Source organism: Physeter macrocephalus, chromosome 6 (genome assembly GCF_002837175.3).
Source record: "Physeter macrocephalus isolate SW-GA chromosome 6, ASM283717v5, whole genome shotgun sequence".
Classification (NCBI taxonomy): domain Eukaryota; kingdom Metazoa; phylum Chordata; class Mammalia; order Artiodactyla; family Physeteridae; genus Physeter; species Physeter macrocephalus.
In genome coordinates this window covers 63,259,678-63,275,518 of record NC_041219.1, presented here as the reverse complement: position 1 = coordinate 63,275,518, position 15,841 = coordinate 63,259,678, and the positions used below count along the sequence as shown (strand labels likewise).

The 15,841-nt window shown below is 44.2% G+C and overlaps 1 protein-coding gene across 1 annotated transcript; it reads right to left on the bottom strand.

Moving 5' to 3' along the window:
* Window positions 1-13,423: 13,423 nt before the first annotated feature.
* On the bottom strand, window positions 13,424-14,108 carry H2AJ (H2A.J histone). Its single transcript, XM_007107756.4, has one exon. It carries the CDS (start codon window positions 13,982-13,984, stop codon window positions 13,595-13,597), a length of 390 nt encoding a protein of 129 aa, XP_007107818.1. The 5' UTR covers window positions 13,985-14,108; the 3' UTR covers window positions 13,424-13,594.
* Between the last annotated feature and the right edge of the window lie 1,733 nt (window positions 14,109-15,841).

Here is a 15,841-nt window from a genome sequence, read left to right as displayed (position 1 = left end):
AAGGGGAAAAAAGAAAAGAAAAAAAAAAAAGCCTTGGGCTTCCCTGGTAGCACAGTGGTTGAGAGTCCGCCTGCCGATGCAGGGGACACGGGTTTGTGCCCCGATTCGGGAAGATCCCACGTGCTGCGGAGCGGCTAGGCCCGTGAGCCATGACCACTGAGCCTGCGCGTCCGGAGCCTGTGCTCCGCAACGGGAGAGGCCACAACAGTGAGAGGCCTGGTACCGCAAAAAAAAAAAAAAAAAAAAAGCCTTGGCTATGGGGGTGGAGTTTAGGCACGGGAACTTATGCAGGGGCGGTGTTTAGGGTGGGATGGGACCTAGGTGGATGGGGGGGTGACGTTTGAGCATGGGGCGGGGCCTGGGGGGGGCAATGTTCAGGTGTGGGGCGGGGCCTCTGCTTAGGACCTACGCAGAAGGGGAGAGGCAGCACTTCAGAAGGAGGGCCTCTGGATTTAGGAGTTCCGGAGTTTGGATCTAAGGCCCTGGGTGAGAGTGTGTGCGTGGGGTTTAGGCCCACAGGGGGTCTCCGAGTGTAGGTGTGGGGCCCTGGGTGGGTGTGTAGGGGTGGGGCTTGGGTTCTGCACCCCAGGAGGGAGACTCCAAGGGCAGAGGATTAGGCCGGGAGCCCAACAGGCTTCCCTGTGCCTAAGTGGACAGGGAAAGCACTGGCCAGGTTCCCTTCTGTTCCTCTGTGCTCCTACCCCTCCGCCTCCCCGCCTTCCCCAGGGTCTCCCCCGTCCCCGCTGGACCACTAACTATGAGTGGGTCCCGCTGGGTGTAGGAACTCCTCCCCTCCCCCAGCCGCCCCTCAGGGGTGCCGTCCTGGAGGTCCGGCCTTTACTTTTGCTCCCCTTCCCTCCCTCCCACTCCCTCAGGACCTGCGTGGCTGGAGGGGGCCTCAGTGGGCAGAGGATCAGGCCCGGGATCTCATCAGGTTCCTGGGGGCCCAAGTGGGCAGGGGAAACCTGGCCATGCTCCCTTTTGATCCTCTGCCCTCCCAGTGGTTCCCTGATTAACCCCTTCGTGTGTGGGATCCCTTCCCCTGCCTCAGCCGCCCCTCAGGGGGCCAGTCCCGTCCCACCTCCACTTCTCCTCCCCCTTCACTCCCCCCATGCCCCATGCCCTACCCAGTCACTGGGGGTTCCTCCCGTCCCCTTAGGTGTCCATGGTTCCCCACCAGTGCCTGGTAGGTGCCCTAGTTGCACGGAGACAAGAATTCCGCGTCCTTAGTCCACCACCTTGACTGCGCCCTCTCCATTGTATCTTAAACGCCTTTGGTGTGAATCCCATACCATTGAAAATTGGTGATATCCTAAAAAGGTAGCACGGTAATAGAATATGCCTTTTATTTTTTTACAACTGATTTCTTTGATGGATTTTACATTTTTATTCTGAGGTCTTTTGTGTATGTGACTTTTGGAAGTTATTTATTCTTTCAGATTAAAGCAAATCCTGCCAAAGCAGTCTATAGACCACCTTGGAATTATTATTATTATTTTTTAGTATAATCAATGTGGGTCAGCAGGTGAATCGAATCTTTGTTTAGATGCAAAGGTGGAACACAATTACATCATCAAATCAATATTTGAATCTAAGCATAAACAATTACTCCTTGGTATTTGGTGTGCAACAGTGTTCTTGCTTGAAATTTGTGTTTTTTCTTGGTGAGATTTCTGTTTCGCATTAAGGAAGCTGTGTATATAATAGTTTACCATAAAAGTCATTTCCTAATATTGCTAGTTTTATCTTCTGAAAATTCTTTTAGCAGGTAAAATCTGGCACATTTCATGTGTTAGCTGCATCTGCAAGAAAGGAGAATCAGTGGTTCTGATTCTAGGGAGTTTCTGGGTAGGCATTTGTCATTTACATCATGGTTTTATAAAAATGTTTGTTCTGGTTAGATCACTGCTATGGAATGTAAGCCTGATATAAATCTTCAGTCAGGTATATGGATAAATATTACCATTTCTTTATCCAAGTATCACTTTATTACACATTAATTCCTCCTTAACATCATTTTGAAATTCCTTTAAGGTACTATAAAGTGTGAATTAAGGCTCACCACATGGCATGGAATCAGCATAAAGCCCGAGGTGACATCTAAGGTCTAGCTGCAATTCTCATTTTGCATATTCTAGTTTGGGCTCTTTATTAAAATATCTCCCTATTTATATTTAGCTGGGAGACATTGTGTAGTGTTAAACTACTTTTTACTGCATTCAAGTCATTCTTCAGATCACAGAAGATGCCACAGTCACCACCCCATGTAGAACTGCACGTTTCTGTTTTGTCCTGAATGCAAACTGGAGCAGGTCTAATACCTGGGAATGTTCCTTAGCCAGAATCAGTTTGGAGGACAGGCCTTATCACAGGACTTCTGGAGCTCAAAGCTGTTCCTGAGCAAAGCTGTAGATAACTTTACACATCCAGGTCCTGGGTTCAGGAAGGTATAAATGAGCTGTGGGGAAGCTTCTCTTTACATTCCTGGAAATAAGGACTTCTGGTAAAGCTGGGAGCTGGGACTTCTGTGAGACCAAAATAACTACCTACTCCAGTTCTTTTGTCTCTAAGAAGGCCTTGTAGTTGGCTGTGAAGGAAAAGTAGGGAGGACAGGGCAAGTGGCCAGGACTGGGCGAGCAGAGGGGTTTTCCTTAATCGGCCTGTTGGTGTTGCTCAGGGTCAATAGCCAGTAGAGAGAGAGGTTGGAGAATGAGAGGATAATTGATGGTATGAGGTACCTGAGGGTTTGGGGAGGAGTGAGGGAGTACAAACTATTTATTCCACAGATTGTTATTGAGCGCCTGCTGTGAGCTAGGTGCTAGGAAAGCAGTAGTAAGAAAATCAGATGAGGTCTGTACTATCATGGCTCTTATGGAAATTTCAGGAGATAAACATCAATGTCTATGTTACTTCTGTCTCATACTTTGAATACAGTATTTACCAATGCTAATTTTTTAAAACAATTTCTTTGTTTTAACCTGTGCTAATAAACAATTTGGAAAAAAGTAATCTGAGGTCTGCATGTGCCATGTGCTGGCGAAGACATACTCATCAGACCTTTATAATATTTATATGTTACCTTTTTATAGTTATTTTTTAAAACTGAAAATGTTTTCTCTGAACATTTAAAAATACTAAGTATCAACTGCTTACCTTACTGATGCTGCAACCAAATAGAGAAAACATTTTCCTTAGAGAAAAAAAGTTTTCAAAGAAAAAACCATGGCTCCCCAAATACATGTTTTTCCTTGATCTGTTATCCTATTCAGAGTATTTCCCCTTTTTAGCCATCTGAAGCCTAAAAATAAGATGTTTTCTATTGTCATTTACCATAATGAATCCATATTTAGTAAGAATTATACCACATGTGCAGGAGATAAATAACTGATATGTAGGAAAATTAACACTTTAAAAATGCTATGAAATGCAAAAAATGTTTTCAGGACTTTTTGTAACAATATTTTGTGAGGAAAATTAGAACGCAGTAGTGTGTATATCCATTGAATCTCAAGAAAAATTAGAGTCCAAAGAAGAACACAATTAACTACATTATTCATTATCATTGCACCCAGCAACCTTGACCCCAATAAACTGGGGAGTGAGGTAAAGAAAGAAGGAAGGTGACAGCCAAAGTTCAGGCAGGGAGAGGGGAAAAAAGAACATTAGTATAGCTCTGAAATCTTGCCTGGTTTCATGAAATGTACCACCCACAAATGAAAAGACCATATTATTTTCATGAAGGCCTGGCTTTCTTCAATGAGTTGATGAAGGTTGCCATATTTAGGGACTTATTGTAAAACAAACCCATACCTTCAAATAACGGCTGTTGGCTTTCTTGTGTGAGGAGGGAATTAAAATACAGGCAGAGTACAAATCCAACATTTTGCTCCTAAGACCATTCTTATTACAGAGTAACCCAAATCACAGGAGGAGGTATTTCTAAATCCATATTTGTACTGAGTTTATCCATAAAAATACATGTTCATTTTAAAAACTTGAGGGTTAACATAAAGAAGTAAAGAATAACATGAAAGTACCACTTTTATGGAGAAAAACCAAATAGAGCAACAGAAGTTGTTTTAAAAGATGCTTTGTGTTTATTACTTTTTATTTTTGTGTGTTTGTGTCCACTGATAGACCAGAACAGGGATCAGCAAACTTTCCATAGATATTTGGGGCTTGGGGAACTACAGAGTCTCTGCCACAACTACTCAACCCTGCCTCTGAAGTGTGAAACCTGCCGTACAGGCAGGTGGCCGGTCACACTCCACAGCCACGTGGGGAGGGACCCAGCCAGCAGAGAGGAACTCTGGACAGGTGCGCCTGTGAGGGAGGCAGGGCACCACTGAAGGCTGGAGGCCCAGTGTGTGTGGGTTTCCCCTAGGGAGGGCCGTGGGAAAGTGGTCCCCAGGGCAAGTAAGGGCTGGAGGTCATGCAGGGAATGTGCGTTCTGGGCACGAGGCTGGAGTAGAAGCCACCCGGTGTCCTCACCCCCTCACTGCTTACCCACCACAACCGGGGAGCAGCCTGAGCCAGCGAGTCATCCTTCCCTCCTGCAAAGGCCCTCAGCGCCCTCTCCCCACAGCCTAGCGTCACGCTTCTGTAAGGAAGGCAGGCCCAGAGGAGCTCCAACTACTACCACAGAGCCCGTATACAGTTGGAATTTGGAGCCCAGAGGCAATACATTTATAACTGGCACACGAGAGCATAAGGAAAATTCAGCCTTTTTACTTCCACTTTCACAACCTAGTTGTAAAATTATTGGCACAAATTCCTTTAACAAAAATCTATGGAATGTTTCTCAAGCTCCTTCTGGCAGGTGGTTAGGCCGTTAGCTTATGCGTGTTAGCTGATGATAAAATTTCTGTGTGTCATTTTGTTCTTAAAAAAATCTCAAGAGAACTGCAATTGACTGGCCAACTATGTTAGGGGTTTGTTAAATAGAACAAAGCTAAAAACTAGGAAGTAAGCAAAAAATACTCAGAAACTCTGACAGAGACAGTGGTACTCACTAAAAGATTCCGTGTGCTCTTTTACATTTTCCAGCCTTCTTTGCAGTGAGATTTAAGCATGAACTAGTTCTTTCCCGAAGCAAAAAGTGGGTGTGAGTTCCCTGGCACGCCTACTCCCCTGCCGCTGGAAGAGACAGGAAGTACTTTTTTTTTTTTTTTTTTTTTGCGGTACGCGGGCCTCTCGCTGTTGTGGCCTCTCCCGTGGCGGAGCACAGGCTCCGGACGCGCAGGTTCAGCGGCCACGGCTCACGGGCCCAGCCGCCCCGCGGCATGCGGGATCCTCCCGGACTGGGGCACGAACCCGCGTCCCCTGCATCGGCAGGCGGACTCTCAACCACTGCGCCACCAGGGCAGCCCAGGGAAGTACTTTTGTATGGCTGGCAAGTGGCATATATATGAAAACACGGCAGAAGAATAGGCTGGAATCTATGAATTTTATAGACTTCCTTTAAGGTCTACTTTTATGGAAGCTTCAGGAACACAGGGATTCCATCTGCCCTGTTTGCTCTTGCTAGAACACTGTGTATCAAGGGTTTTTGTCAGGGGGATAACCTTTGCCGTGCTAGGAAAGGTCCGGTGACATTCCTCCCCATAGCAGTGGGTGCCTGCTCATGTTATATTTGTATAACTAAGGGTCCGCCCCTCCGGATCCCCCGTTTACACGATTCCACCCTCTTCTATGCCCCTAAGGAGGATGAACTGTAGAAACTGCCTTAATGGGTTTTCTTACCTTTTGGCATCCATTTAGGCTGGGTGATAAGCACCGCGTAGGAGGAGGAAGGGAGGAAAGTGAGGTCATGGGAATTACTCCCCTGGCCCCTCCCCGCATGGTTGCCTTGGGTTAGCTTTTCCTGACTCTCCCTGTCGTGCGGGCCCCTCCACACTACCTTCTCCTACCAGGTCTGGTGACCACACCCCTTCACTCCATCAGCCGAGGGTGGTGGAGCCCAGCGGTCGCCAGCCCTTCCGTGTGCTTTCCCTGCATCACTGTAAGCAGTCCCTTCATTAAACTGTCCTAAAAATCACATTTGGGCATGCCATCTGTTTCCTGACAGGATCCTGGCTGACTTAGCACCTGAATAAATACTCAACAGAGGATGTGTTGAATAAATAATATATAAAAGACAGAGAAGTCACCGAATACAGGTAACAAATGTGTTAATATTATAAAACTCCCGGAATAGTGTTTGGCGCATGGTAAATACATGTTTGTTAGAATGACATTTGCTTTTCAAAATGAGACCTATGGCTGTGATGGAGAGGACAGATTGGCTGCAAGGTGACAGACCCCAGGTGGGAAGATGCATCTTTCCCCACTGTAAGGGAAAGATGAAGAGTGCCAGACCACCGCGGGAGGGTCGAGGGGAGGAGTTGAGAGGTCTGTTCCAGAGGAAGAAAGCACAAGACTGGATGACCAATCTGATGTAGGGGATGAGGCAGAAAGAGAAACAAGAACGTGGGGTCTCCAGCTTAGGGCTCTGCTTGCCTGGCAGTGTCGTCAGTCAGCGAATAAAGGCTGTGAAGCTGGCTTATTGCGGGTGATGATGATGGAGAGCAGGAAAAAGATGACTCCAGCAGCTAACGTTTATGGAACGTTACTGTGTGCCAGGCATTTTCAGAAGTGCTTTACATGTATTAATTTATTTAATCCTTACTACATCCCTGTGGGGTAGCTAGTACACATTTTACAGATGTGTCTGTTGAGGTGAAGAATGATTAGATAACTTGCCCAGAGTTACACAACTAGGGGAGCAGAAATTCAAACCTAGGTAGTGGACTGGACCCTTCACTCAAGTGGAGGGAATTGGTCCAGTTTGGAACGGCTGAGGTTGAGACCCCAGTGAGATAACCTATGGCGATCTTAAGTAGGCAGGTGAAGTGTGAAGTTTAGAAGGCAGGTAGGGGATATATACCATAAACACTGAGAGACAGGGGAACACAAAAGGGAAACAGAACATCGAAGCAGAAAATATAAGGTAATAATCACAACAATAGCAGTAATTTATTGAGCTCTTGCCATACACTAGACACTAAATGCTTTATGATAAGGAAAATATATTATTATCCCAACTTTATGCATGAGAAAACCAAGACTTAGCAAACTTATAAATAAATGCCTAGATTTTTATTGGTTTGAATGCTTTTTTTCCTGGCAGAAGTTCAAATCAGAATAACTGACTGGTTTCTGTTTGGGCCAGACAATGGGAAGCAGGATATTGGAAGAGGGGAGAAAAGTGAGGTCATGGTCTTTACTTAATATATACACTTAAATCTATTAAAATTATGTATAATTATATATATATATATAAAGTATATATAAATATAATTTAAATTTAAAACAATTTATTATTAGAAATATTGATACATGAACTACCATGTGAAAAATACCAGGACATTTTTATCCTATGTGAAGACATGCAAAAAGATAAATTCAAGAGAAAAAGTTCCTTGATGAACATGAAAGCAAGGGGATGGTGTCAGAGGATTTGGATGTTTAAAGTACATGAATGTGGGACTGAAATACCCACAGACAGTGGTTCCCTCTTTTGCGTGGTGCTTGGACACTCTTCCAACATTCGCCTTGGATGTCTTTGTCTACCTCCAGTGCTCAGCAAGTCCTCTTCTCAGGGTCACGCTTTTTTCTTTAGCTATTGAGAGAGGGGAAAACAGCCCATGACAGCTTGAAACTGGCCTGGACTATTGGCTAGACCCTGGCGTTACTAGGAGTTGGCCTGACATAGCTGTACCATGGTATTACGTGGAACATAAACCATTTCACATGACACCAACAACACACAAGGCCATTGTACTGTGAAAAATCAAAACAAAACCAAGAGATCTCTGTATCATATATGAACACAAAAACATAAGCATTGTCCAAACCACAAAAATGACCAAACAGCCCCCTGTGTTGGCCCATATGCATTAGCATCTTCACCTATTACAGCTTTAGCCTCACTTCCTGATTTGCTGTATTAAGCTACCAAATCAAAGACTTACCTCTGTTCCCTACACAGTATGGAACCCTGGGCAAAGCCCCAGACCTATATCCCATACACAAACCCGAGCCCTATAACAAATCCTTTCTAATATATTAGACACCTCACATCTCCCCAGTATGTGTGCTCCCTGCTACAAAGAACAATAAACCCAACTTGTTAAACTACAGGTATGTTCCTGGTGGTCTTTGGCTGAAGGGCAAAGACAAAACTATGGATTCAACTAAAGTGCTCATTACTTGGACCAGGACTCTCAACTCAGTAATAGTGTGAACATCTGGGACCCCTGGGCTTTTGACATGAACAAGATAGTTCATTTGACAAGTACTTTAAAACAGAAAGCAAGTAAACCCTTATGAGCACTTTGCTTGTCTGGTTTGCCTAAAAGAAAGATAATTTTGTTTAATGTAGGGCTTATCCCTCCTTTGTTTCCATAATTTGGAGTTAGGCAGTGCTGGCTTCTTAGTTGCATGGCTTGATAAAATTATCAAAGACCCCAGTTACTATCCAAACCCACTGTTAACCTTTTTTTGTGTATATATATATATGTTAAAATGTGTTTTTCAACACCTAAACTTTCTTTCCTCTCCCTGTAGAGAAAACAAAATAAAGCTTTACAGTGATAATTTCGTATCTGCCTGAAGCCAGCCAGCTTCCTTTCTTTTTTCATTTTGTTTTGTTTTGTTCCTCTTACTCTCCATTTCCCTCTCTTGGGAAACTAAACACTTAAACATTAACTAAGTTTGTCAGGGTCAAATTTCTCCTGCTATAATCATTCTAAAATACCTACATTGGCTTTATGAATTAATAAGTTGCTCTAACACAACATTGTAAATCAACTATAAGTCAAAAAAATAAAAAGTTGCCACCATTTCTATAACTTCTTTAAAATTGAAACTTAAAATTAAAACACAGATTAAAATTAAAATATGTAAAAAACTGTATTCAGATATATGGGATGATAACAAAAGATGTATTCTCAAATGATTCTTTGCCAATATTCTTCTCGGCTTTTGTAAAAAAATCTTTTTGGGCTTCCCTGGCGTCCAGGAGTTAGGACTCCACACTTCCAATGCAGGGGCCACAGGTTCAATCCCTGGTCGAAGAACTAAGACCCCACAGGCCGCTCAGCGCAGCCAAAAAAATTTTTAAAAATAAAATTTTTAAAAATGTTTTTGCTGTCACGATATATATATATATCCCTCTAATTTCTGTATATGCAATGTGAAAATGCAAAGGGGAAAATGCATCTCCATGCCAGTGCCCCTGGTAAAGTAAGCCAGCTTGCCAGCGTTCCCTGGGTAGGACAACGTAATAACTTTTAAAGAACATATTCTACTTACATGTCAAAATAAAGACAGATTAGGAAGTGTCTGGGAGCACAGCAATCCAAATTGTGAAAAATCTCCATCCCTTGACGCTCTCTCCTTCAGTCTGTGTCCTGTCATCTTCTGAAAGGCTGCTCTTCCTCGACAGGAGATTAGACCTCGCACATCCCACACGCCCTGTCAGAGATTCACTTATACACCTTTCCCTATACTCTCTAGATTTATATTCCCTCTGGATGATTTTACCCATGAAGACCATTGTTAATCATGACTCCCGGATTCTTATCTCCAGGTCAGACCATTTCCCCTGGATTCACTCACATCTGGCCGCAGGTATATTGTCTTTTGACCCCCATGCTTTTGTGCGTGCTGTCTCTCTGTCTAGAACACTCTGTCGTGTCAGGCTCACTCTTGCACTAGACCCATCTCAGGTGCCACTCTCCCTACCAGGCCGAGAAACACAGGTGCCCCTTCTCTGTTACTATAATACCCTGAGCATCTCCCCTTCTTAACGTGTAGCTTGCTAGATTATAATCATCTTTCTAATTATATGATAATCATTTTTCTTGACAGCCAGTTATCAATCATAGATGTAAAATGTAACATATGCTCAATAAATTGTTGAACGAACAGGTTCCATTTTTAATCTGAGTGGGTGCATCTAACAAGCTACTAATTCCAAACTAGGTTGTCCTTCAAGGGGGAAAAAATACAAATTCAGATTCACAAGGTTCATTTCGCTATTTACGACTCTCTTTTCTGTTATAGAGTGGATTGTAGATGTCTTATAGCTAGTAAAACAGCCATAAGCTTGTTTTTATGGTGCGCTAGACGAGAAGTCACAGAATTGCTAGAATGCCAGATGTTTACTAATTTCAATAGGTCCCGTGACTACTGCTACTTGCTCTAAATCCAGTTTCACATACTAATGGTTACTATAAATTGAGCACATTTCTATATGGGAAACTCAGTGCCTGCATTTACATTATCTCATTAACTCTGCCCCCAGATCCACTGATGTAACTCTATTATTATGCCCAATTAATAGATGAAACTGAGATTTAAAGAGATTGAGTAACATTTCCAAAATCACCCAACTACTAAGGAGGTGAGTGGATTTGAGCCCAGGTCTCATTCCAGAGAGTAAAAGTTCTTAAACACCATAGTATATGACCTTTCAACCATCGGAAGGAGATTTGTGAAGAGTTTGCATATAGTTATCACCAATTATGGGGCCAGACTAAACCTTTTGATTCCAGGCAGACAAAACTAAACAGACCAGTTCTCAGGGACACAAAGGCAAGACTGGCCCTACAGGAAAAAACAAAGAATGAACAAATCCTGGCCAAGTCACAACCTGCCACACTGAATGGCTTATCTCCATGGCAAAGCGCATGTGTGTATACACACACAACTATGGATTAGAAATCTACTAAGGACCAGAATTCAGGTCCCACCAGTTTTTGTCCTAAATCTTCTTCCATCAGGTCTCGTGCTTGAAAAAATATTGGCCTTTTAAGTTAACAATCATACATTGGCAAGAACTGTTTGTGCATCAAAGATCCACAGGCTGAACTGATTTGGCAAGGGGTATGCATTTTTAACTGCCAATAAACTATTCAGGTTTAAAAACCCCTCAAAAACAGAAATGGTGAGGGACTGACTGAAGCTTGCAGCAGGGGAAGAATTTTAGGGGAGCCTACGAATCTCTGGGACAGTGGTGGTCGAGGTAGGATGAGGATGGGGGTCATCACTGTACCTTGTATCTGGCCTGTTTTTATCTTCAGGTAACAGGGTTAGACTCCTGTGAATCTTTAGAGGGAAAAGAAAAGTTTATCTTATAAATGTCCTATCCTAATTTCTTTACCATTTGGTAATAATCTTTCACGTGCCTCAAATTTTTTAGGAAATTAAGACATAAATGTCAAAACCAGCACCTGATATACACTTTTATTTCCTCCACTGCCCATCACTCCACAAAGTGGTAACAATGAGAACTATTCCGAATAATTGGGCATTAAAAACAACAAAATCATATTAACTACAGTTACCTATTCCCTAACCTATAAAGGTAAGCCTATATCCCTGTAGAAAATGGTATTTCTTTCAATTTACTGAGCATCTAATATCTGGCATGCAATAAAGGAACAATCTCAGTCATCAAAATAGGTATTATGACTATTATTTTACATATGAGGAAGCCTTCTGAATAGAAGGTGGTAAGTGGAGTAAACAGCTGGACACCTTGGAAACTACCCCGGGTACATACCCTTGGTATTTTCTCACATTTCACATATTTATTAAAGCATTCCTGTGCCATTAATCAACACAACCCCAATAGGCATTGTTCGAATGAGGTCATTACTTTAGGCCTCCTAACAGGGGTATGTGTGGCCTGACCTTTGTATACTTCAATCTTGATCACATGGGAGAAGTAATCCCAACATTCATTCCACAAGCAACAGAGAGACACCAGTACTAGTGGAAGCTGAAGGGGAATTCTTTCTCTGATAGTAACTAATTTGTTCAGTGTCCTATCTTCAGGACACTGAACAAATAAGTGAGCTTTAAGAGTCAAAATCTAGTTGGTCTCATCTACAGCTATACCCCCATCACCCATCACCTAGTACTGTGCGTGGCATATAGAGATGCTCAATAAATACTGGGGAAGAAATAAAGACAGTCCATGTGAGAAAACGGACCAACTACGATACTACCAAGGATGAAGGCATACTCTTTTTTTTCAAGAAGACTTCAACTCTGACTCACAGGAAAGATGACTCCAAAGATGTGAAATCTGGGCTTCCGTGGTGGCGCAGTGGTTGAGAGTCCGCCTGCCGATGCAGGGGACGCGGGTTCGTGCCCCGGTCCGGGAGGATCCCGCGTGCCGCGGAGCGGCTGGGCCCGTGAGCCATGGCCGCTGAGCCTGCGCGTCCGGAGCCTGTGCTCCGCAACGGGAGAGGCCACAACAGTGAGGCCCGCGTACCGCAAAAACAAACAAACAAAAAAAGAAAACAAAAAAACCCCACAAAGATGTGAAATCTAAGCGGGGATCTTTTTTTGTGGACCATGAGGGCCAGGACCAAGCTTGTAGAAAAGGGTGAAATGGAAGGGTCAATTAAGGACAGAATAGGATTGCTAGTGTGTAACTTTCAAATTCCTGATCTGAAATGTGTTTCCCCCTGCATTTATATCATTTGTCCTTGCCTTTTCTCACATCTCACATATTTATTAAAGCATTACTGTGCCATTAAGCAACACAACCCCAGTAGGCATTGTTGGAATGAGGTCATTACTTCAGGCCAGTGGTAGAACATACGGGACATCAAGAGGGTGATTTGTTGTTGTAAAGCAAAATCAAACCAATTACATTTCCACAGGAATCTAATATGGTAGAGATAAGACCATTATGAAGCTAGAAACTTGAGAAAATCATTTTTAAAGCTCATAAGCGTATGTAACTCATGACTAAAGGTGCTGCAACATGAGTGTCAGGGGAACAAACTTCCAACCTCGTGACTCATGCTTCCGTATTACACATATTCCTGGATGTTTCCTTCATTTTAAAGAAATGTGAACATAAGCGTGTACATAAAAATATCTGATACCCAAAACACAACAGCTGTCAGGCCAAGAAAAATCTGTTGACACTGTGTCGTCAGAGCCACACTTCCAAGACGGCAAGTTATTTTACCTTTTGAAAAGTATGGCCGGAGAGACAACTTCCTGCCCAAGACCAGCTCGAAGCCACCTTCTCCTTCCTAGAACAGGTTCCTGAACTGCCCAAACAGGGCAGGGGAGCAAAGGCCCTACGAAGGGAACGTAAAAATAATTCCCCCAGCCGCATTCGCACCTACTCTGTCTCTCCTCCGCCTTCAGGCGAGGAGGTAGAGTTCCCAACTCTGCCCACCTCCAGGCCAGTGGGTCCCTTCTGGTCTCCCTTGTCCGCCTTGAGGGTGACCTGCGGACCAAAGCAGCCCAGAAAGTGGCTCAGGCCGACCCACCAGTACCTCCTCCAAAGGCCTCCCGGTTGCCCCCTGGGTCACCCGGCAGGCCCCCGCGATTACACAGTTCTCTCGACCAGACAACTTTCACCGACTTTATTGGCCCCCGACCCTAATGGGCCCCTCGCCGCCCACCTCCCCACTAGATCGCGCCAGCCCTCCATAACATCAACCGTATTCAAAAACACTGCGGGGTGGCTATGGAAAGAGCCTTTGCTGGGGAAGCCAGCTCTCCTGTGGCGGGGTCAGGGTCACTTGCTCTTCGCCTTCTGACTCTCCGTCTTCTTGGGCAGCAGCACGGCCTGGATGTTGGGTAGGACGCCGCCCTGGGCGATGGTCACTTTCCCCAGCAGCTTGTTTAGCTCCTCGTCATTGCGGATGGCGAGTTGCAGGTGGCGAGGGATTATCCTGGTCTTCTTGTTGTCCCGCGCAGCGTTGCCAGCCAACTCCAGGATCTCCGCCGTCAGGTACTCCAACACCGCTGCCAGGTACACCGGCGCCCCGGCTCCCACTCGCTCTGCGTAGTTACCTTTGCGCAGCAGTCGGTGCACTCGGCCCACCGGGAACTGCAGGCCCGCGCGAGAGGACCGGGACTTGGCCTTTGCCCGCACTTTGCCGCCCTGCTTTCCGCGACCAGACATGTTTGTCTCTCGCCTAAAACTCCAGCTAGCGGAAAAAAAACCCAGCGGTCCAATTCCTAGAATGGGAGGGCGACGTACCTCATCTGAACCGCCTCCACCAACACTTTGCTGACACTAGGCAGCGCCTTCCCATTGGGCGCGGCAATAACCTCGACTCCGGTGACCAATGACAGGCAGGCTCTTCTCCCAATTAGAGCGCTGGCAGAAGGACCGCCTTCCCCAATTTGCTCAAATCAAAAGAAAAACTGCTAACCCTCATTTACATAACCTCCCATATGAATATCCTGGGCCCGACTGCTCCGCCTTTAGGGGTTCAGTCGAACTTACTGGATCCTGCGGTTTCAACGTCCTCGCTCACTCCCAGGAAAATAACGTCTTAAGAATTAAGTAACCGGGCTTCCCTAATGGCGCTAGTGGTATAGTGGTTGAGAATCCGCCTGACAATGCAGGAGACACAGGTTCTAGCTCTGGTCGGGGAAGATCCCACGTGCCACAGAGCAACTAAGCCCGTGTGCCACAACTTCGGAGCCTGCGCTCTAGAGCCTGCAAGCCACAACTACTGAGCCCGCATGCCACAACTACGGAAGCCCGTGCTCTTAGAGCCCATGCTCCGCAATAAAAGAAGCCACTGCAATGAGAAGCCCGCTCACGGCAACAAAGAATAGCCCCTGCTCGCCGGAACTAGATAAAAGCCTGCACGCAGCAACGAAGACCCAATGCAGCCAAAAATAAATAAATTAATTTTTAAAAAAGTAAAAAAATTAAGAAACCATGGTAAAAAAACAGAAAAATCCGGAAGGAGAGCTACTCTGTCTAAAGTACAAGGCCTGAAGCAAGAAATGCCTCTAGCACTTGAGGTCGCAGGGTATGCCCCCAATTTTGACAGATTATTATTATTATTATTATGGACACTTTTTATTCTTGTAAACAAGAGAGATCTCTAACTTGAAAATGTTCTAACCTTGATTTCTTAGTAAATATTTAAAAGCCAACCTATTTTACCATTACAAGAATCCTGACTCTTCAAGACTTTTCTTCTGTGAGTCAAGGATTAAAATCATGTGGTACAATTTGACTATTTAGGATTTTTTTTTTCAGTCATCCAGACAGTGTTCTGAGAGCTCTTTTAATTCTTCTTTAACAACAATAACTAACTTTTTTTGTGCTATGGAGATGGGTAAGGATAGGTAAATAATACGCATTTAGGTATATATAAATATTTACCATAAAGCTTTCCTGCTGGAAAGGCTTATTCGTGAGGACTAGGGACAGGGAGCACAATTTACTAAAATATTCATTCCTCAAGGTGTTACGTACCTGGGAAAGAGTTATGAAGCTTCCTCTAAATACCGCTTTTTATCCCAGTAAACCCTTTTGGGAAGACAGTCCCATCTCCTAGAGGGGCGACAGTACTCAAAAGTTTCGTTTTTGCTCAGGGATTCTCTTAAGAAAAGAATGGAGAGCCTCCTAATTGGGGATCTGCAGTATAAATCACTATTTAAAGCCACGATCACAGCATCCATTATTTTACAAGAACTTTGAATTTTTAAGTGAGAACCTCGGGTTTTAATGAAATAAGAATATTACAGTATTTTAACTAAATAATCACAGAAATAGTTATTTGATTGAAAACCAAAAAACGCGCTTCGGCTGGAGGCGGCGGAGGCAGTAAATTCTGCCAACTGTTTAGAAGAATCAAGGGAAAAGTCTGGGGGGATTGGGGGGGAATGGGTAAGGTTAGACTTTTTGAAAGAATTTTAGTTCTTTCTCCACGGGGCCCCAAAAGAGAAATAAGAACCATTAAAATATTTTCTCTACCCCAACTAGTGACTTAAAAAGATCCACAGGTGTAAAGCA

Bases quoted from the DNA above. Each gene is read 5' to 3' on its own strand.
- H2AJ (XM_007107756.4), bottom strand. From the start codon at position 13,984: ATGTCTGGTCGCGGAAAGCAGGGCGGCAAAGTGCGGGCAAAGGCCAAG.